We start from the raw sequence: 20,865 nt of genomic DNA, 5'->3' as shown, positions 1-20,865 counted from the left end.
GGGTTTCAATTGGATTACGTATATTAAATCAGAACAAATCTATATGATAACAAAATAACAGGTTAAAATGAGTCGAATATTTATTATTATCACAAAATGATTGAACATACTTTTATTTTTATCAATAATTTAACGCGTGCCAAAATGTATCCCAGTAAACTTTCACAAAACACTCACGATTTCATTAACTTACTACGATACGTCACAATGTACTGGAAATTTCTATTTAGTCCCGAACTCTTTATACGCTACAGTAACAGTGCACTTAAAGTATTCCTACTTAGTCCACGGCAGACATTATCCACGTCACAGAGTAAAAAGATCTCGTCGAGCCCAAGTCCTCTCCACCGACGACGCTGTCCACCTGCTGCAGAAAGTTACGAATTGATTGAAGGTTCTGTCTGTCTGTCTGCCTGAACTATTTTTATTGATCAGTAGCTGTTTCGCACGGTTTCACCAGAGTAATGGAGGAACTTCTTCCTGTTCTTGCTTAAAATACAGCCTGCTCTTTACCTAATAAATACACATTCCAGAATTATATTTTTTGAGAAAATCCTAAGACTTTTATTTCCAAATGCGGAGTGATCTCTCTACTGTAGTCCTGTTGTATCGGATAGCAGTCCCATGGGACTGTGAGAGTGATGGGTATGGAGGGTGAGACTGAGGGATGTAGAGGGTGAGAGTGAGGAATTTAGAGAGTGCAACTGTGTTCCAATGAGGGTTTTCTCTAATTTTTCTGCCACTGGGTGGCGCCACGTATGCGTCTGGTCCAAACAGCTGTCAAATAGTATGGAATTGTAGGGTCCGAACTAATTGTTTATTGAAATTCTGTTATATTGGAAGTGTTATTGATTATATTATGGACTACGGTCGGAATAAGTTTTCCGAACTAAAAATTGAGCTTAGAAAGAGGGGTGCAAAAGTCACTGGTACTAAGGAAAAGCTCGTTGAAAGGCAGATAACGCAATTTTGCGTTTAAAATTTTGAATTTGTTTACACAATATGATTTAGTTTTTTTATCTCCTCAACTGTAATTGTAAAACACTAATGCAGTGCTTTAATTATACAATAAAAAATCACTAAAATCGTTCACGGTTCATAGTAAAGATAAGCACTTTGACGGGTACTTGGACCTGACGCCTCGGTGCTGCCACCTCGTGGACGCCATTTTAGAAAACCCTCATTGGCATTGGATAAGCTGGTTGAGCTCCTTCGAGAGCAGCCGCCTTGGCTGGAGGTCGGTCTGGACATTTATCATTAGGTAATGGATAGGTCCATTACTTACCGAAATATAGAGGTATGGTCACATCAGTGAGGCGGGCGGTAACGTGACAGCGCCGTGACCTGACAGCGGCGAGGGCAGCGTGGCCACCCCTCGGATCCACGCGCCGCGCTCGCAGCAGTAAGACTCCACGTTGTTTAAGGCTCTCATGTAGATTGTTGTCACACCACCTGTCATACCAGACTTACAGTAATACAAAATATTTGTTTGGTCCCTTCTAGGAGACGCATTCGGGTAAAAAATAATTAAAGGCAAATTCATGATGTCCGGAACTAAAATGGACAATGTACTGTGGTAACATGCAGGGGTTGAGTAGGAGAGAGGATAAATTATTAAGAAAAAAGTATTTTGTGATACAGTTGTTGTAAATTGCATGTATCATACTTTAGACAAAATATAGTCTTAATATTTGTTTCGAGAATGTTATTGCTGTTATCTGGCAGGTACCGTTGTTCTAAGTCAATATGAATTCAGTTTCAAAGTAATTTTATTAACTAGCTGTGTATAGATTTACATTCAACGTGTGTTAGACATAAAACTATTTTCGGAGTGCAAATTGTTTGGCCCCGACGCATATTTGCAGTGTTTATGTAAAGGCAATAAAAACCAAGTGCAAACTCGATTTTAGTTAAAAATACTTTCAATGCAACAAACCATATTCAAGTAGGTAACTGAATTTGCACACCTAATAACCTACTGTAGGTAGAATATTCTTTTGATTGTGCTTGAAACCAGACACCTTCTGTCAATATGAATTATGTGAAATGCTAACTTGCACTGTTGCGGTTTCAATCACGTCAAAGTTCCGATTTTGGTCACCTTACTGAGTCAGAATTCCCTTGACCATTGATGGCATTCTTTTCTAAGAACCTTGTTCAAACGTCTCATTTCCCTCTCGTCTATGTTGACATAACTTTAAAAACCCATTACGTGCACACACACATATTTTGGTACGACATAGATACGTAAACGTAAATAAGGAAAAAATGTTACTTCAAATAATCTACTTGGCAAAGAACACTACCGCCCAGTCATCATTTTTCTAACAGTTCTTCTAACACGCTGTCTGACCTACTTAGTTCTAAACTATTCATGACTAAGAATTCGTAGTGTTAATCATTTTATTTTACCTGTTATGAATCCTATGATTCTATGATGAGGTAACTATTACCCGCGCTGATAAATAGTTTTGAACAATACTTTTTACAGCAGATGTTTACTCATTGCGTAATTTAGATATAAAATACCATTTTGAGTTCTTATATCAACAAGAATCGACCGATTTCCTTGACAGCTAAACATCGTTATTTTTTGCCGATTATAATGAGTTTATTATCACTAATGACTTGGTAATGATGGTCCATCGACCATCTTCATGATCGAAGATGTCCGAAAAAAGGGTTCATGATGAAGATGAATGATCGATAACTTGTTCACGTTCGTTTGAAGAAATCAAATGGAAATGCGTCAATAGATTGAGTGCTGGTAAAGTTTTTTGATGGTATGGTATAATGTCCTTATTTTAGCACTTGAGTATATATAGTTCCAGTAAATAAATTTGTGAAAGAGTCATTTTTAGAAATAAGTACTGCACTACTTTTTTTCAATACATAAAGTAAATCTTACCTAATAACTGGCTGAGGCTACAAAAGTTTAATTCTGAGCTGCTAAGTTTATAAGTGTCCTTAGTATTTCTCAGTCCATCACTTACCAATAATAATGAGCTGTGTGCCGAGATATGCCAGTGCATGTCCGTGCCTCGGCATGGACATCTCCGTCTCCTGCTTCCACTTGCGCATCTGCCAGTCCCATACGTCTATCGCACCCACGCTACTCACTGTCTTCTCCTATAAAACAAACCAATACCAACTCGTGTGACTTTGTTCTAAAATATCCAATATTATGCATTTTACAACTTACCTTATCCGAAATCTTGCCAGCGCCACCGACGATATACAATTTATCGTTCATCGCAAACATTGTTGAAAAACATCTGGGAAACCGTAGACTATGTATTTCTGTCCATCTGCAACGCATTATGAATTTAAATGGTGCTAAAATGAATTCTGCCTTACCTTGGTTCTATGCCAAATCTCAAGGATCATGATCTGGATAGTAAAGCGATTTTAAATACAAAAGCTTTTCAATGTGTTACATTTTTAACTACAAGAACAAAGACGTTACTGTTATTATCATCATCATCAGACTTTTTGTCATTTTACTGCTGGGCACCGGCCTCCTCTCATTTCTACTACACTATTATTATATTTGGTTTGAAAAATGAACAAACTTACTCATTGGTCTTAGAGTTGTAGCACTCGACAATCTTGCAGACCGGCTTCTTCTTCTCGCCAGTCATGCCGCCAGCTACCCAGATGTAGTCGCGATACTTAGCACAAGCCACGGCCATCCGACAAACGCTCATTGAACGCACTTCAGTCCAGGAACCCGTCTTTGGATCGAATTTTTCTACTGAACGGAGAACTCTAGAAGAAAGATTTAAAGAATTATGATTAATGGAATTCAAAATAATTGGAGTCAACATTCAGCGTTTACAGAAGTGGTCTTTCATTTGATGCATGCATGTACTTCCTTACGTGTTACAACTTTTTTTTTCAAAAGCTCAAGATTCCCCTTATGTACTCCCCCCTATGTATGTGAATGATCCACCATATCATATGATATATGATGTATGTGCTCACAACCATTTTTGAGGGCAGAATCTACACCTGCTCCAGATGGGGATGAATCCTCACAATTGTCTTTACATTTAGATCACGTTAAGGTTCAAATCTGCCTCGATACATACCTGCCCTTCTTATCCAGTCCACCAATAGCATACATGGCCATGCGATGCACAACCAGACCGAAGTTTTTCCTGGGAGTCATGAGGCCACTTTCACTGTACCAGGATCGCGACACCGGCTCGAAGCTCCACACGGTGGAGACTACAGCTGACTTGCCCCTGATATCGTCATCGCGAGGATCTGCACCACCTTAAACGTCAAAGGATAAGTTCATTTAGTTTTAGTGGTGTTAGTGGATGTCAAGTATATCGAATAGAAGACTTCATATTGATATTCTACGGGAGGTTAAGCTTAAATATTTCTTCACTTTCGACTTTTTGAATTGAAAAATGTTAGTTCTACTGATTTAAGACTGTGGAGAGATAATGCTATTCCATATAAAATGATTGCTTTCTTTTTCTGTTAGGAATCGTATTAATTATAAAAAAATAATTTTGGAGTGAGTAATCTTACCGACAAGGTACACTCGACCCCTCAAGAAGGCAACCGAATGATGATGTCTTGGCTCAGGCAGGTCCCCTACATAGTCCCACACGTTGGTCACTGGATCGAACCTGAAATTATAAAATTTGATAATAAACAACTAGAAAAGCGACAAAACATACCTGATGCAGTATAGAACCTGGGAAATCTGAAGTTTAAATAACTGATTTTATTGATATGGTTGGTACTGTTACAGAAGCAGTATCCTTTCATCGCAGTGTGCTCAAGTAATGTTAAATTACGAAGGCCCACAGAGGCAAATCAAATCGTTAAACTTACCTATAAATATATTTCCCAGTATTTCCTCCGAACCCATAAGGTGTTAGGAGATCTATTCCGCCAAACACTAGGACAGTCTCTCTATCCCAGTTGAACAAGGAGCCTTCAGCGATGTAGTTCTTGTTCGAAGGACCCAGTATTGATGTCGACAGTTTGTTCCTGAAAAATTAATTATAGCAATGTATCTACTTGGCGCATGTTATAGGTGTTACATTTTATTATTATTTTTTTTTTATTTAAAAATACCGATTTGAAGGTTGTATGTATATAGGTGTAAGGAGATTTAACGAGTGAAACAAAGATCGTTAGAGTACTTGGTTTTTAGCTTCGGAGGGTACCACTTGTGTATTCAGGAGCTATAGATAGAAATATACATAACCAACCTGCATTAAAATGTATATCCATGTTCAGAAGATGTGAGTGTCACAACTAAATAAACATCAGGCTCTTATGTTCTTATCTTTTGGGTTTCAGGATAGGTTACCCAAAACACCTACTGCATGTTGCTACTTTATTGAACACACAATAGGTATTAATGTATCCCCTATTAAATTGCACTTACATATTAGTCTTAGCTAGAGACTCCTTGGACTGGTTGAAGAGTGATATCAGCGGGCTGCCGATGTTGTTCTGAGACATCGGGGCGTTGGCTCTTGGTGTCGCTTCTGACCGAGATGCGTTTGTGGTCGTTTGTGCACGGGGCTGACCAGACGTGGGGCTATGGAAACATAGAATATTCACATGATTAATTGGTTTTCAGTTGCAAATTGATGTTCGGTATCCAACATTATATCAAGACTAGAAGTTTTAGAACCGGCAGGTGAGACTTGAATGTCTTCGTCACTTGTAAGATTGGACCAGCCATTCTTATAAGTGCATATCAAAAGTGTAGTTGGATATAAATTGTATTAATATATTGTGGAACCTGCCTTCTAGATCCTGCTAAGGCGGCGGTTGCTGCGGCGAGGTACGAGGCGGCCACACTGTGTCTCTTCTCTGTTCTTCGCATTGAAAACTGATTCTGTAAAATATTAAATAGACTTCATTTATTTTGTTAATGATTTTGACGATTTTGATGATTTTGTTTTTGATTTTGATTTTGACACAAAAAAGCGATGGATATTGATGATCGGTAATGATGGATCTGAATACATCCCTTTAATCAATTGTATTAATATTAAAGGAGATGAAATCATTTGTTAAGCTCAGTAAGTACTCATGGAATATTTTTATGGATATTAAAGAAAGTAAATAGTAATGTTTATTTTTACTTTATCAGTGACGCTGGTTTCAACGGTTCCACTACTAGTCTCACTGTTGGTTGTGTTCATATCTTCCGAGTCCTTCTCTGGTGGATCGTATATCTGCTCATGTTTGTGTGAACCCTGGACAAATCATATTTATTATTATAGCGGGCAATACAATATTTATTGCTGTAAACTCACGCCGGCAAAAAATGCTGTACATTGTTGAATTTACGGTTTATTGCTATTATAATTATATGTATAAAATTTTATGCATTATACGACATGATGCATTTTTTGCATATAGAAGAGAAAAAATTTAGTATATCTCCAATTTGGTAGCTTTTCTGTTACATGTTAAAACATATTAGTAACAGAGTAATTACCGTTATATTATCAGTAATAAAGCAAAAACAAAAATAAGTAAAAGTAAATTTACAATCTCCTGTTCAATGGTGCACATGTGAATCTGTTGGATTTGTTTGCGTCGCTGTTGCTGAGCAAGCTCCAGTTGTTGCTTCTGTAGCTCTAATTGTTTTCTTTGCTCCTACAATATAACATAAATAAACAACAAAAATAAACAAACTTTAATACCAAAAAACAACTTTTGCAAAACTGATTATTACTAAAGGAACAGAGGCCAGTGCATTGAGCGCATCAAACTACTACTACCATTATGTCAAATTTTCCCAATGAATATTGAACCTTATCATTATAAAATAAAGTCGAAAATCTATAACAGAAATCAGATTGTAGTAGCTTCGTGTGTCGGCCATACCTCGAATTGCTTCTGATGTTTGCAAGCAAGATCGGGACCCCTCGATCTAGGCTCATTAACTGTAGGCATCTGCATTGGCATGTCCACATCGACTGATGTTGGTGATCTGTTCGATGGAGAAACTGACTGCAGGCCTTCTTGAGTCTGAAAGAGTTTATGTAAATGATTTGCCTGATGATGTCAAACTTGGCTGCAAAACATCAAGAGTTTTGAACGTCAAGATTTACAAAAGACAGCCTAAAAACGCGCACCCTACACCACTTCTTATGCGAACCTTGCCCTTTTCGAGAAAAAAAATGAAAAATCCCAATTAATGCACAAAAAAAATCCGTAGTATACGTAAATCAGTAGGTACAGATACATTTTTTTTATGTAACCAAACCTTTCTTCGATTTTCAAAGAATTCACTCATGGTTGGAAATGATTTATCCTTGTCGCCGGTAAGTCCTTTCAGTGTAGCTGGCAATGGAAAGTCCATTTTCGGCCGTCTCATCTCAATTTTCTCGCTGTCCATACCTCGCATGCTCCCTGAAAATGAATTCAAATAAAAAGAACAGACTTCAGTAAGTTCTGAAAAAAATTTAGGTGGTTGTAAACCCATAGTAATAGTTTTCCAGTTTAATATTGCAGTTTCTCCAATCTGATAAAGTTATTTAAACCGTATTATAGCAATTAGCATACACACGGCGCCTACTTATTTGCAGAGCTATTTTGGTATGTCATTTCGTGTGTTGGATGCTATTAATACACTTATTGCAAAAAATCTATAACGACTTTTCAAGGTTACATCGACATCTCCCTTCCTCATGCCTGTGTCAAAAATAAAGTCTGTACCTACTTTTTACTGTTTTAATTATGCTCATTACAAGTGAGATAAAAATAGAGTAAAATAAACTTGCTTTTTATGGAAATGGCCAATTTTAATGCTTAATACAAAATCTTTTTATATCGGGTTTACCTGGTATGTTATCGTCATTCCTACGAGGCGGTTGCAGCATAGCCATTTGCTGGTACATCTGATCCTTGGGCACCATGAACTGCTCCAAATAGCTCAGGAAGTCCTTGTACGTTACATGGTTCTACAACATGAATAAGATTGTAATAAAAATACATTTCTGGAAGAAATTCTTTGATAACATATTACTGGCTAGAGAAAAAAAACAGTAGACCTATTTGAGATGAGATGATTGAGAGAAAATATTCGAATCGAAATTTCGAATTCGAAAACTACCTCTTTCGTCGTTGTTTAAATATATGGAGCACCGATTTTTAGAGTTAATGTGTTTGCCCATATTACCGTAGTAAATAGTAAACACAACTACATACCCTTGACATTCAAAGAGCCTAATTACTAGTAGTCATGTTGTACCTTCTCCTCTCCGATCCAGTTCCTCTCAGCGGGTTCCGTTAGTCCGAGCACATCGATCCAGTGGTAGTAATTCTTCGAGTTGTTGCCGTACCAATACTTTATTATTACATAGCTGTAAAGTATACTTTTTATTGGAATCGATAAATATGAGTAAATTATTTGAAGGACATTTTTAAACGATATTTGGATGGGTGAAGGAGTAGACACAAAAAAGCTATGTAGAGCTTTTTTGGAGAATTCAGGGCAAGAAGCCATGTTTTCTAAATGAATGTTTTAGTGATTTTTTCAAAAACACAAAACATCAGATTATAATCTCCTTTGTGTCACCTCATGGGCTTGATATTTGCCAAATAACTAGGGTTACTGAGAATCCCCAAAGTAGGTCAGGGTGCGGGAGAAATCGTGAGGCACAGTAAGTGTATTATTAAGAAATATATGGAATTCCTACTAAACTTCGATCTGAATATCCAGCCCGTCATCAACATGCTCGTAATGTTTGGTTTTTAGTGCTTATTTTATTGAGACAATAATTTTTATAGCTTAGTTATAAAATTAAGCAGTTTTAAACTTTCTACAGAAAGTTGACCATGGATCAATGTGACTTTGTTTGTTGCGTGTAAGCTCTCGTGTAAGCCTATTATTAAAATATAATTTCATTTAAAGCTTGATTTAACTATCTAAATAATACTTTGGTTGTGTTTCATGAACAAGGACATGGGCGCACGCGCAGACGTTATAGAAACAAGCTATGTATGTATATTGAATACTGAAGTCAATATGTAGATAGGTACATGCTTACTAACTACATCATGAATATGCAGATTTCATTAGCATAGAATAAATTCTTCGACATGGGAAAACGATGGTAAGTAACTGTTATAATCATGTGTTATACTTGCATCATGCTCATTAAATTTTCATGTCGGTGTAAAGCACATCATCTTAGTATATGATTAGTGTTTACAAAGTCGTCTGGTTAATTCATGGTCATGGTAAACCAGTTATCTATTACTGGACGAAACATGAAAGTATTTATATCTATCTACCTCTAAACTACACTTGCCTACATGTCTTCGACGCACGTACGCAATTTTTTGAGGAAACTTTACTTATGTCCCTACGTAGATAGATAAATGACCAGCTTTGTATTTACGGATTGCAAACTTTGAATTCCAAACATCCAGCTATAAAACTCTTGGTCCTGACAAAAAGTAGTTGACGACTTTTATTAGTCTTTCAGTAAAGAGTACTTACGCGAGTCCATCATCAACCATCTGCTGTACTTCAGGCTCGTTAACAATCTCCAATATCTCAGCGTTGTCAGGGTTGCGCTTGATGTCCACCAGCTGCCACGGGGAGATGAGGCCGAAGCGGACGCAGCGCATCACCTCCACTGAGAAGCGACGGCGAGCTGACCAGTCGCCGTACAGCCAGCGGACGCCCGCCATTAGGACTTCAATTTCGCTGGATACATGATTTAAATATAAATATAATGATATAGGAATCCTCAGGGTTGATTTATCATCGAAAAGCTCTTCTTGTGTGCAGAGGGAAACCTAGGGATTGAAATAGACCCGTAAGTACTCCTTATCGCCCTTTGCCTTACAAGGTTCTCACGTGAGCAATCCTGCAGATGCTATATGATATAAAACATGTTTGTAGAGAGGCAAAGGGAATCACTGCAATTGATGTTCAGTTTTTTTAGTAATTATAATAATTGGTAAATCGATGAAAGGAGATTGGAGGACGAAAATAAAGACAATCTACTTTCACTCTTGTATAATTGATCTATACAACCATTCGATTGACAATATTATTGGTACTCAGACAGTGAAGGTTAAATGCAATAACAATAATACCGAATCTCGAATTTCGTGCTTCCCAATGCGTAAGGCAACAGGTTTCGTGTATCGATTGTACTAACTGATAATACTCGATTAAAATAGCATTCATATTTGGAGCAGGTTTCTTTTGTTGATGCCGAAAAACCCGCTTTGGAAAACGGAACGTACCTACTTCCATTTTATAATAGGTTATTCCATTGCTATATTTTCTACTTTACCTAGAAGTTTATTACTACTGCTTAGTGCTTGGCAGATCTATCTAAAATTTTAGGAACCCCCGGAAAATTACAGATGGCACCAAAACAGAACCCAAGATTTAAAAGAAGGGTACTAATTGATAGCTATAGGAAAACTGGCAAGAAATCGAAATGACCATAACATGTGCAATTTTCTACATGATGTACTGGTCTAAACTAGTAATAGGTACGCCTTATATGGCCTGGAGTGTCAAGACCGGTGACTTAATGGGACCTGGTTTCGCTTTACGGGAAAAAGTGGTATCTACCGTGGGTAAATCCGAAGCAATAGAAAAAACTTGATTGAATCGTGAATGAAGAACATCTCAATCTAAGGATAGGTGCGAACGTGTTGCTCAACGCGAACGATTCTTATGAAGTGCAGTTCAATAGTAAGTAAGCTAGTCTAGACGAATAACTTTAAAGTTCAATCCATCATGGTAGCACAATTGTATGATAATGTAGGACAAATCAGAAGCAGTGCAATCGGTACAATAGTGTCTGTTAATTGTTTATCGGTAGAACGTGCAAATACATACGTAATGAGGGAGAAACATGAAGGAATCTTATACATTGACATGGTATAGCCCAACTGAATAAGTGAATACGATCAATTTTAATGCGTGAATATAATACCAAAATGTGTCCAGTTTAAAATTTTGAATAACGGTTGATTGCGAAAAAATCCGTTATCAGATCAAGAATTGAGCATAAGAACAATGATATTAAGAGGCGTGATAGTGGGTAATTCATAATGACAATCGGAAAAATACTGGAGAGCCTCCACATACGTCATATTAGCAAGCAATTAACACAACTGCATGAGAATAAGCACGACTCATTCTGTGAATATGCATCTTATTCACAAGTTTGTAAATACCCATTTAGATATTGAGAAGATAACAATACTGGCCACGTGTATCGAAATACTTACTACAGTGCAAGTGGCAACAATGACGAAATACCAATAAATTAAGATAATCATGATGTATTACCTCGTGACTGATATGTAGTTCGATTTCAGGAATATCATTAATTCTTCCGTGTCAAGATCGATAAAGTCTCTTGACGCGACCAGGGGTAGGAAAAATCTCATAACGCGGGGGACCTAGAAATAAATATAGTTTAGAGATATCATTGATAAATCGTTGTTAACAATTATTACAATTTTAGATTTATTACCATTAAATCCATAACTGGTGTCATTCCTTTCTTCCTTGCTTCTCTGAATAAAGCGAATGCTGTGTCTTCAGTAAAAAGGTTTTCATTTACAATGAAGGACCAGCATTGGTCTTCTAAATCTGTCAAGGCATTTCTATGTGAATTATGATTCTCTAATCTTATAATATTCTACTATGGGAGTTTACCAATAACATTCATGATACCTTTGATAGCAAGATATTGCGCAGCATAAAATAAATCGAGTATATTGTCTCTTTTGAGTAGTTTATTGCTTTCTACACCGTTGAAAATCATCCACTCGTAAATAGTCTGGAAAGCTTCTGGTGTCACGTTGCTCTGTAAATTAGTAGCGACTGAGTGAGAGATTAAAAAGTATTTTTATAATTATGGGTCTGATTTCCTTGTATGATTATGCTATGTCAGAAAGATTGAAGTTTTTCCCTGTGTCTGGATTTGTGAAGGTTCAGAACTTGTACCTAATACCAAGGTTGATATTCTTAATTAGGTACATATAATTCAAACAAATAATTGTTAAAGTTCGACTCTGTGTACATACATGCGTGGTTCTATTAATACGAAAGTAAAATGTCTTACGATAGGCAGCTCGATTTCTCTATGCGGGTTCATATCAAAGAAGGAAGAATAAACTTGTAACACAATGTAGTGACAGTGGAACTCCTCATCGCCGATGTGTATCACGGTGTCAGTATTTCTGGAAATCATAATCTTTATTGCTGCAAACAGGGCACGACTTGCTATATCTACATAAATCAATAAACCGTTAGATACAGTAACCATATAACGTATAGCTTTATCTGATTAAACATATACACAATCTCTACAAGGAATTTTGCATGCATTACTACGATGTATCATGTTATTACGCCGTATGAATGATGTTGAAATATTGTATTGAATAGATAAAAGAAACATTCAAAAATCATGTAGATACATGCTTATTTCGAAATTAGTATAGGCTTACATGTAATTGTGAATTCTTCGATAAAACTCTTGAAATAGATCTTGTTTCTTAGGCAGCTGCACTCGCATCCAGTCTATGGGTTCTCCTACCGCGTAACCGAGAGTACTCAAGTCCTTGCCTTTGTCTTCTCTAACACACGACTGTTTTGGTTTTTGTGCGCTCCGATCAGTAGCAAGAGGACACTTTCCCACGCTTTGAACAGTCGCGGCGACCGTTTCTCTGGGTCCAAAGTGTAGGTGTGGTTCCGACTCCATATCAGGGTCCTTATCGAAAAAAAACTATACATTATCTGGATGGCGTCTAACCACTACAGAACATCGCATCAATTCTAATTAAATACTAACAAAGTTCTGTGATACTTCATCGTCATGCTCGCCTCCTGCTTTCCCTTCGAATTTTACCTTCACCTTAGCTTGTGTGGGGTCTGCTAATAAAACACCTACCGTGGAAGATTGAAATACTACCTAGGAAATAAAAAAATAAAATAAATATGTAAAAAAAGAAGAGATTTTTAAAGTACTGAAAGGAATTTACTTGGTTCGACTGGACTTTCAGGTTGCCGCTGGGGGTTGATTTAAAGGGAAAAGCAGCTGCCTTCTGAGTTCCCAATTGGTCTGTGCTTTCGTTACTGAAAAATAAACAGGATACCACCTGATCATTGAGTTAAAAGTAGTTTCAAACGGAAATTTCTACTAGCTGTATGTTCTATAATTAGTCATGTTTGTACAAAGCTTGTTTACCTGGAATTGTCTGCACACGATGAAGCATTTGGGTCTATGTCTTCTCTCTGAAAATTATTTAAATACTCGACGGCAAACTTGGACGCGTATGATTCGGGAGACATGTCCGCTTTCTTCTTCGGCTTTCTGGTGATGTTCATGAATTGTATTAAGACTCTACATAACGACTTAAACACAAGATAAATTATACCTTAAGCATTATTGGGTACGATTTAAATTACTTACTTCCCTTTGAAATTCCACGACATTAATGTGTCGGTATGGTTTCTGCAGTGTTTTGTGTCGGCGTCGCCAGCGCTATTGAAGTACGATTCCTTGTGTCTATTTTCAGCTTTAATTCTGTTCCTGAAGTAGTCTAGTGCTGGAAGCATACGTGTGACATTACATGCACCAGATGTTTCCTAATCTGTATTCTCGTAATGTAAATCAGGCAAGACGGAACTACGTAATGTCCAGTTCTAAGTAAGTGTCCCCTCTTAAAAGCCTTTTCAAATTCGCCGAAATGCCTAATGTTCGATATTTAATTAATAAATAAAACGAGTCCGGGTTGTTTCCTTAACTAAGTAGAATCGTTTGAACACGTGCCAAAATTACAATTGAACACAGCATCGATAATGACTGTTCGAAATGTGTAGGGCAATAGATACACGTGTGATTGAGAATTATTTAAATTTTAATTTTTGATCAGTGATTACAAAGATTTCTTTAAAGGTACCTTTGTTATAACAGCACTGTTTGTCCCTATTTACCTGCCTATTAAAACAATGAAATCAATACTAACGAATAGTTCACTCACTGAAATCACTTGAATGCGCAGTCAGGTCTGACAAGGAGCTGCTCCTATATAGTTTTGGCTTAATAGTTATACAATATTGTTCGAATATGCTCCCGGCTGCTCTGAACCTTCTCCTTTGTGGTACGACAACGCTGAGGAAAATATGCTAATGTTAGTCCGCACTGGATTCCACCTGGATTCCTAGAACCTCACATTATATTGCCGCGCACACCTAGCTGTTAAAGTAGCTTAAGGAATTTTTGGCATACGTCCAGGTTATCTCTTGATTTATTCTTACAAATATAAATTACTATAGAAAAAATCATCAATTCGCTACATAATTACATGTTGAGTGTAGAGAGCTAATAAATTTAAAAACTAATAACCAATTTTACATTCTTTTCCATAAATAATATCAATCAGCAACTACCATTCTTGTAATTTATGAAGAATATTGTCAGCAACTATGTGAGATTTATGTTCCTTTTGAAACCACTTATTACCATGAGTGCTGCTTTAAACGTGCAAGTGGGAATGTACTAAATGCCCTTTTCGTTCCACAGTGCAAGCTATTGCGATTTTCCTTATATTGAAGCGCAATATCATTATCACGTTCATTCAATGCGCAGGATCATTCAAATTCTGCTAAGGGATTTATTATCAAGATAGCAGAATTCCTTCGACAGCAAAAGATGACAAGGAACAAGGAAAACTGTAATGAGTCCTTCCCAATAAACTTAAAACAATACTACCCACTTACATGATTTTAATGAATGACGAAATAAATTAGTACAACAATAGATACTTACTCTGGTGAGTTATGCCTGAGTGCAGTATTTCTTGCATTTGACACCACTTCTGTATCATTTATCTGCAGCGAAGCAAACGTGAAACACTTGATTCAAAATATTTCAGAAAAATCAACCAAGATGGTAGATCAAAAGTTCGCCTGTGTCACATTAATTTTATTGGTTGTCGGTGTGAGTGTTTATTTGATATTTCTACTTACTTTTTCCAAACTAATACTTCTTTGCATTGCAAATACACTAAACAAATAATACAGGAACATGGACCATATTGTAGCTACTAATGTTTTTAAGTTTATTATAAATTCCCAAGACTCCTTTAAAATTTTTGACAGTTGATGTTCATGTCGTTTTAGAAGTCTTGTCAAGCTTGAAAGTATTCCAAACGTTGACATGACAACGTGAAGTGTGACGACGGGAAGGCACCACCACGCAGTTTTGCTATAATGTAACCTTCCTCACCTACATTGCGACCTTTTACATCACAGATTTGCTCCTTCCCATGTCTACTATGGATAGGTAGTCGTCCACATCAAATTATATCTGCATAGCTAGGGATTAGTCCGCATTTAAAAAGCTTTCATTTTGTTAACTCATGTAATGTGATTAAAATGCAAAAACGTCTATCGTGTACCTGAATACGCGACCAAATATAAGTGTCCTTAATTTTCACCAGGCTGCCAAGGCCAAAAACACCAAGCACATCCGTTTTTCATACAAAGTCAAAGTAAAATGTTTGTTTTATTTCAAATAGGTCTTTGCAGGCTCCTATGAAACTCTCAGACACGCACGCCGTTATTAATCTACCCACATTTATCTCTAAAAGGTATCAAACTATACATACAGAGCGACTTCTAACTTAATTTTCTTTTCAGAGCTGTGTGAATTCGCTGCCGAACGCGAGTGAGAAGACCGCGAGTGCGGAGACAACAAAAGGGCCGATGTCCACCACTACCACCTCTGCACCAGTGGGCAATGTCGTGGTGGTACCACCAAACTGCCCAAAAGGACAGCAGATGTCTGCTGACGGGGTCTGTCGAGAAGTCTTTTGAACTCTAAAACCTGCAGGAAATTTGCAAGAAACTCGGTACCCATTCATGTTCAAATTCAGCTATGTCAACTTCAAGATTATTAATGAGTAATACTAAAACAATGCATTATGTCATTCCTCAACTTTTATCGTACTAATAAATTATAAGAAGGTATTAACTTGTTTTCATTAAATTGTAAAGAACATGTTTGATACACGAATCGATAATACAACAATTAATTGAATTGTGAGATTTCTTTATCAACACCTTATCTTGTTCCTGTAAAGTGGGCACGTTTTTTCTCTCAATCAAACAAATAAGGCATTGAAGAAAATAAAATTCCTGTAATAGACGAACTTTGACGCTAAGATAACTAAGTACGCAATTTAATTAACAAGTGTTCCGATAAAATGAATAAACTTTATGAAAGAACAATTAAATATTTTGAAAAAGTGCCGAGTCTAAACTAGAATTAAACAAACGTGATTATAACCGACTTCTTAATATTTCGACATCCCAACATTAACATAGAGAGACAAAAAGTTGGTTGTAGGTATCCTAGGAGTTTTTCGATAAATGGTAGATAATAGGATACAAAGACACTTACGTCAGAACTGTAGCAGAGTGTTCGTTTTTTTACCCAAGTGCCAAGAAGGGTAATGTTTTTATGTTAATAGGTATCTTTCCTAGAATATTAACGCGACAATCGATCATATCAATATACCGAAGGAATCCCACGTACGTCATTGTAATGGCAATGCGTTTGCGCCGGATATTGTTGATCTTTGATCACGCGGCACGTTTAACCTCAAAAGTCACCCTTAACAATTATACAGCTGTAACCACACCCAAAAAATATACGTCGCAAATCGTCAGTTTATCATTGTAAACATTGCAAATTCAAGGAAATCATTGATTCGTTATCACTATTCCTAATGCCCTCTGCCGTCCATAAGTTTACTGTCTGGCTAGGTATTTAGATTGTGTATCGAAATATTTTATTGTACACTATTTTTTATTTACAAGTATCTTATTACAATATGTGGTTAATACATGCTAATATTATATTAGAATCAACCTTGAGCTCTGTACAAAGACATTGTAAAAGTGAAATAGGTCCGTCGTTATCAATCAATCACTTTATGTGTATCAATTTATCAACCAGTACCCGAGCGAACCCATGTTTAGTGAAAAACAATAAACCAGCTTGGAGCTTTATCATTAAGCTTAGCAAAGCTCAGTCGCTTTCTACAGTAGCTTTCTATAACAAACTTTCTAGATAAAAGTTTATAGGAACGACTTGCTGTGGGACAATCATGTTTAATTTGTCGACTGTATAACAATTACTCTTAGTTGTACTGTTGCTATTGTAATAGAATGTTATAAGAAAAGTTCGACGGAAACTACAGATACCTAACTACAGCCCTGTAAGTACACTAAAAGTTAAGTCTTTTTTGCTGAGATTTATACCTAGGTACGAATTCTTTTTACGATTCACTGGTATGCCACTGCAAGACTTAAATTATTAGGATGCCACTACAACTCGTACCTGTTTTGGGTCATTCTCTGTTGCCTAATAAGTAGCAAGAGTAGCTACTAAGTATCATAACGACGATTTAGGTTCCACTTTTTCATATTTTAACTGTTGCTACCTATACCCATCATAATTATGAAGTTGTTAATTGACTACCAAGTAAAAGATATAAGTTAAGAATGTGATGCTGATGGATGACACAAAGGAAAAAATACCAAGTAATTCAAGGGATCTGCTAGTATTCTTTTCGTAAGAAGAAGTTTTAAAGAAGGAATTTCTCTTCAACTGTGGCAAAACTTAATAAGTATTAGATGTATTCTGAATGCTTCGCCGATGCAGGGCCTAATTCGTAAGTATTGCCCGGGAGAGTTGTCTACAATATTTATGAACAAAATCAGTATGGCGAATGTGATACGCATAAAACGACTTAATACCTGTAGTAAATAGGTAAACAGTAAACAGCATTTTATTTTTAGTTAAGTACTAGTAAGTTAAGAAACGTAAATTCCCCTGTGAAAATTTAGCCCTTTGTATAAAAGGTCTGGCCAGTTCGGAGCCCACTCAGTGCTGCCTTGCGTTTACAAGTGAGCGTGTGTAAATAAACCTCAGAGTAATCCTGTTTACTTGCACTGGAATTCAACGTGAGTAAAAGTGGCCTTCGATTTTGCATACCGATAAGTTTACAAACCGTTACAATACAGCAACTTCTTCAAAACTTATTGGGTCTTACATCTTACATAAGCAATCAAGCGTAGTGCAGAAATATCAAATACAAAAAAAAACCTATTTATTGAAACCTGGCTGAAAAACAAAACATTTTGAACGTCAGGAATTTACAAAAGACAGCCCCCTATTCGCAAACCCTTCACCACTTCCTCTGTGTTTGTAATGGGAAGAAGAAGTGGCGCAACAAACACCCCAATAATTACCTGAACAGAAAACTATGAAATGAGGGATCGCTTAGGACAATTCTAATAACACTTACATAGTTATTTACTGTACAGCGATTCCACACATACGATAGAGTGATATTTTTTTTTCATAAGAAGAAAAAACTATGTATAAAAACTTCACGAATGTCGCTCTCAATGGTGATGATTTCTCAACTTTGGAATCAAGAATGTGTTCACTTCCTATGTGAAGTTTTTTTAATGTAGTTCATCTTGTAAGTTGTTATATCATTAACGTAATGTTAACTGGAAGCAATACAGTATGCTATCCAAGTCAATGATAGATAGATGGAGATACTTTATTAGGTCCTACCATTGATATACAAAATCAATGGGTCCTACACCAATTTTACATTTATGATCTTAAAACCAATGATCAAAGTAAATTAATGGTAAATCAGTGGGCTTTGAGTCCAGCAGTCAAAATCCAAAGGGTTTTATTTTATTTAAGTTTCGGCGCATTCCTGCTACACGAAGCTTGTTCAGTGTTCGGTTTGTATTCAAGGTTAGCTTGGCCTTCGTTTGCCACGAGACGCGATGTGTTCCTTTTTTGCCGAAAAAGGAATCGTAGTAGTCTTTTTGGTATTCACATAATGCCATGTCTGCAGCACGTTTGTTTAACTAAATCTTGATAAAAGTATCACGATTTTTAGCTTTTTCTAATAATAACATACATGTAAATCTGCATTTTAGTGCAAGCAGATACCTATAGATCATCCTCCGAGCCTTTTTCCCAACTATGTTGGGGTCGGCTTCCAGTCTAACCGGATTCAGCTGAGTACCAGTGCTTTACAAGAAGCGACTGCCTATCTGACCTCCTCAACCCAGTTACCCGGGCAACCTGATACCCCTTGGTTAGACTGGTGTCAGACTAGGCTTCTGACTACAAGTAACGACTGCCAAGGATGTTCAATGACAGCAGATACCTGTAGATAAGAGAGTACAATTTATCAGGAGCCTTTGTCTATATCTACCAAAAATAAGGCGACTTTTAATTTTTCCTCAAAAATTGAAAAAGGTAGTGCCCCGTACATAAAATATACTTTTTTAATCTTCAGCGCAATTATGATATGCACTTTTTGGTATTGCCCAGCGATATTGTTTTAATCTAATCAATACTTAGTCGCAATCACGGCTTGCATACACATTTTGTCGAACCTCTGTCAGCATAGGTTTACCAAATAATTCTTCATTGTTTGCCAAATAATCTGGAAGGATAGTTAACACTGGTGTACTGTTATTTTCTAAAACAACGGTGATATTACAGAATGGCAGACTCCGACCGCATCGTATTCCCTGACGAGTTGGCCGAGGCAAAGGCTGACGTGGTAGACGCTGCTCCCCCCGCCAACAAGACCTCGGGTAAAGACCACTCCAAAAAGGTGGAGAAACCACCTAAAGAAGTCTATGGAATCCACTTGAGGAACGCGATTGTAGTACCCAGTAACTGTGACATGGCTAGTAACGGCGTCTGCTACGAAGTACACAAAGATGAGGAATTCCGTTCTTAATTCACTTCAAGTGTGATCTAGAATTAAGTGTTTTCATCGTTCAGCGTTTGTTCTGTACACATTGTGACGTGAAAAGTTTTTGTATTAGAGGTTTTTTATTTGGAACCTAGTTGATAATTTTAAAATGACGAATAAACACCTTTTTAGGATATAACGATTGACTATTGTAAGCGGTTGTAATAATGTTCTTGGTGTATAAATGAGTGATTGGAAATGTTATTTGTTGCTTTATTCTGGTTAGCTCTGCTTTTCCCATACAATATGAATACTTATTTTATACCAATGTGATTCTCACATTTTTTATACTCAAATCCAACACTATGCTAATCTGCAAAATCTGATATCCAAAAAATAAAGAAATCTTGTGATCTCAAGACACAGACAGTACCTAGGCTCAAAGAAGCAATAAAAATCGAGTTTTTTTAAGTTCTTTTGTGGCTAAACCCTATACGGCAGCTTGCAGCTTTTAAGTTTGTAAGTATAATATAGGCAAGTAAGTTTTAAGGCATAGGTACAAGTGTACGTTATGCAAGTACAACTCATGGACAGGTATGTAGGCACCTGAAACAAAATGTAGAGAATTAACGTGTCAGAGAAGAAACTGAATATCATAAAAAAAACATAAATCATCACATTATCGATCATATCAGCAACAAGCTGTAACTTTATTGTCAGTAATTGAATTACTCACGGAAAACTACACATCAGTCTGAAGCTTGAAGAGTTATAAAGATAACGTTTGATAAAGTGCCGTCATCGATGGTTATTGGAAAAGTGTAGATAGCAGATCATTTCGAGGGAGAACACATATTTTTCGAGGGGTTCGTGTAATCAGTGAATCATAGCGGAAGGTGAACGGCGTCATTAGGCGTGTGTTGTTGATAAAGCTGTAGAATAGTTTGTATAAAAGTGGTTGCCGGCCGGCTGTCCGCATCAGTTCTGTCTTGCATCTGCACTAGTGCGCGTGTGTGAAACAACTTCAGAGTTCAAACTAATCCAGTAAATACAATGTGAGTACAAGTGATATATTTT

The 20,865-nt window shown here is 36.8% G+C and overlaps 1 protein-coding gene and 2 long non-coding RNA genes across 6 annotated transcripts; 2 read left to right on the top strand and 1 right to left on the bottom strand.

Moving 5' to 3' along the window:
- Positions 1-62: 62 nt before the first annotated feature.
- Positions 63-15,623, bottom strand: LOC110372548 (uncharacterized). 4 transcript variants are annotated; one of them, XM_064036289.1, is made up of 29 exons: positions 15,011-15,621; positions 14,811-14,872; positions 14,008-14,153; positions 13,452-13,587; positions 13,227-13,352; positions 13,021-13,114; positions 12,831-12,950; positions 12,487-12,749; positions 12,099-12,216; positions 11,708-11,840; positions 11,505-11,623; positions 11,318-11,430; positions 9,497-9,706; positions 8,243-8,354; positions 7,832-7,952; positions 7,256-7,401; positions 6,874-7,017; positions 6,535-6,642; positions 6,123-6,236; positions 5,781-5,872; positions 5,414-5,569; positions 4,852-5,010; positions 4,543-4,643; positions 4,092-4,278; positions 3,577-3,768; positions 3,203-3,308; positions 2,994-3,129; positions 1,286-1,452; positions 63-367 (listed from the first exon to the last, which is right to left on the bottom strand). In XM_064036289.1, exons 4-28 carry the CDS (start codon positions 13,472-13,474, stop codon positions 1,304-1,306), a joined length of 3,342 nt encoding a protein of 1,113 aa, XP_063892359.1. In that variant the 5' UTR covers positions 13,475-13,587; positions 14,008-14,153; positions 14,811-14,872; positions 15,011-15,621; the 3' UTR covers positions 63-367; positions 1,286-1,303. The 4 variants fall into 4 exon arrangements, with proteins under 4 accessions (XP_063892359.1, XP_063892356.1, XP_063892358.1 ...); XM_064036286.1 differs by having other exon boundaries at positions 14,023-14,153; XM_064036288.1 differs by lacking the exon at positions 12,831-12,950 and having other exon boundaries at positions 14,023-14,153; positions 15,011-15,623.
- On the top strand, positions 14,817-15,720 carry LOC110372549 (uncharacterized). The gene is made up of 2 exons (XR_002429339.3): positions 14,817-14,981; positions 15,683-15,720. It is a non-coding gene; the product is annotated as an uncharacterized LOC110372549 (long non-coding RNA).
- Positions 15,721-17,842: 2,122 nt separating this feature from the next.
- LOC135117344 (uncharacterized) lies at positions 17,843-19,814 on the top strand. Its single transcript, XR_010276827.1, has 2 exons — positions 17,843-18,013; positions 19,590-19,814. It is a non-coding gene; the product is annotated as an uncharacterized LOC135117344 (long non-coding RNA).
- The last annotated feature ends 1,051 nt before the right edge of the window (positions 19,815-20,865 follow it).

Source organism: Helicoverpa armigera, chromosome 9 (assembly GCF_030705265.1).
Source record: "Helicoverpa armigera isolate CAAS_96S chromosome 9, ASM3070526v1, whole genome shotgun sequence".
Classification (NCBI taxonomy): Eukaryota; Metazoa; Arthropoda; class Insecta; order Lepidoptera; family Noctuidae; genus Helicoverpa; species Helicoverpa armigera.
This window is presented reverse-complemented; position numbering and strand designations above follow the sequence as displayed.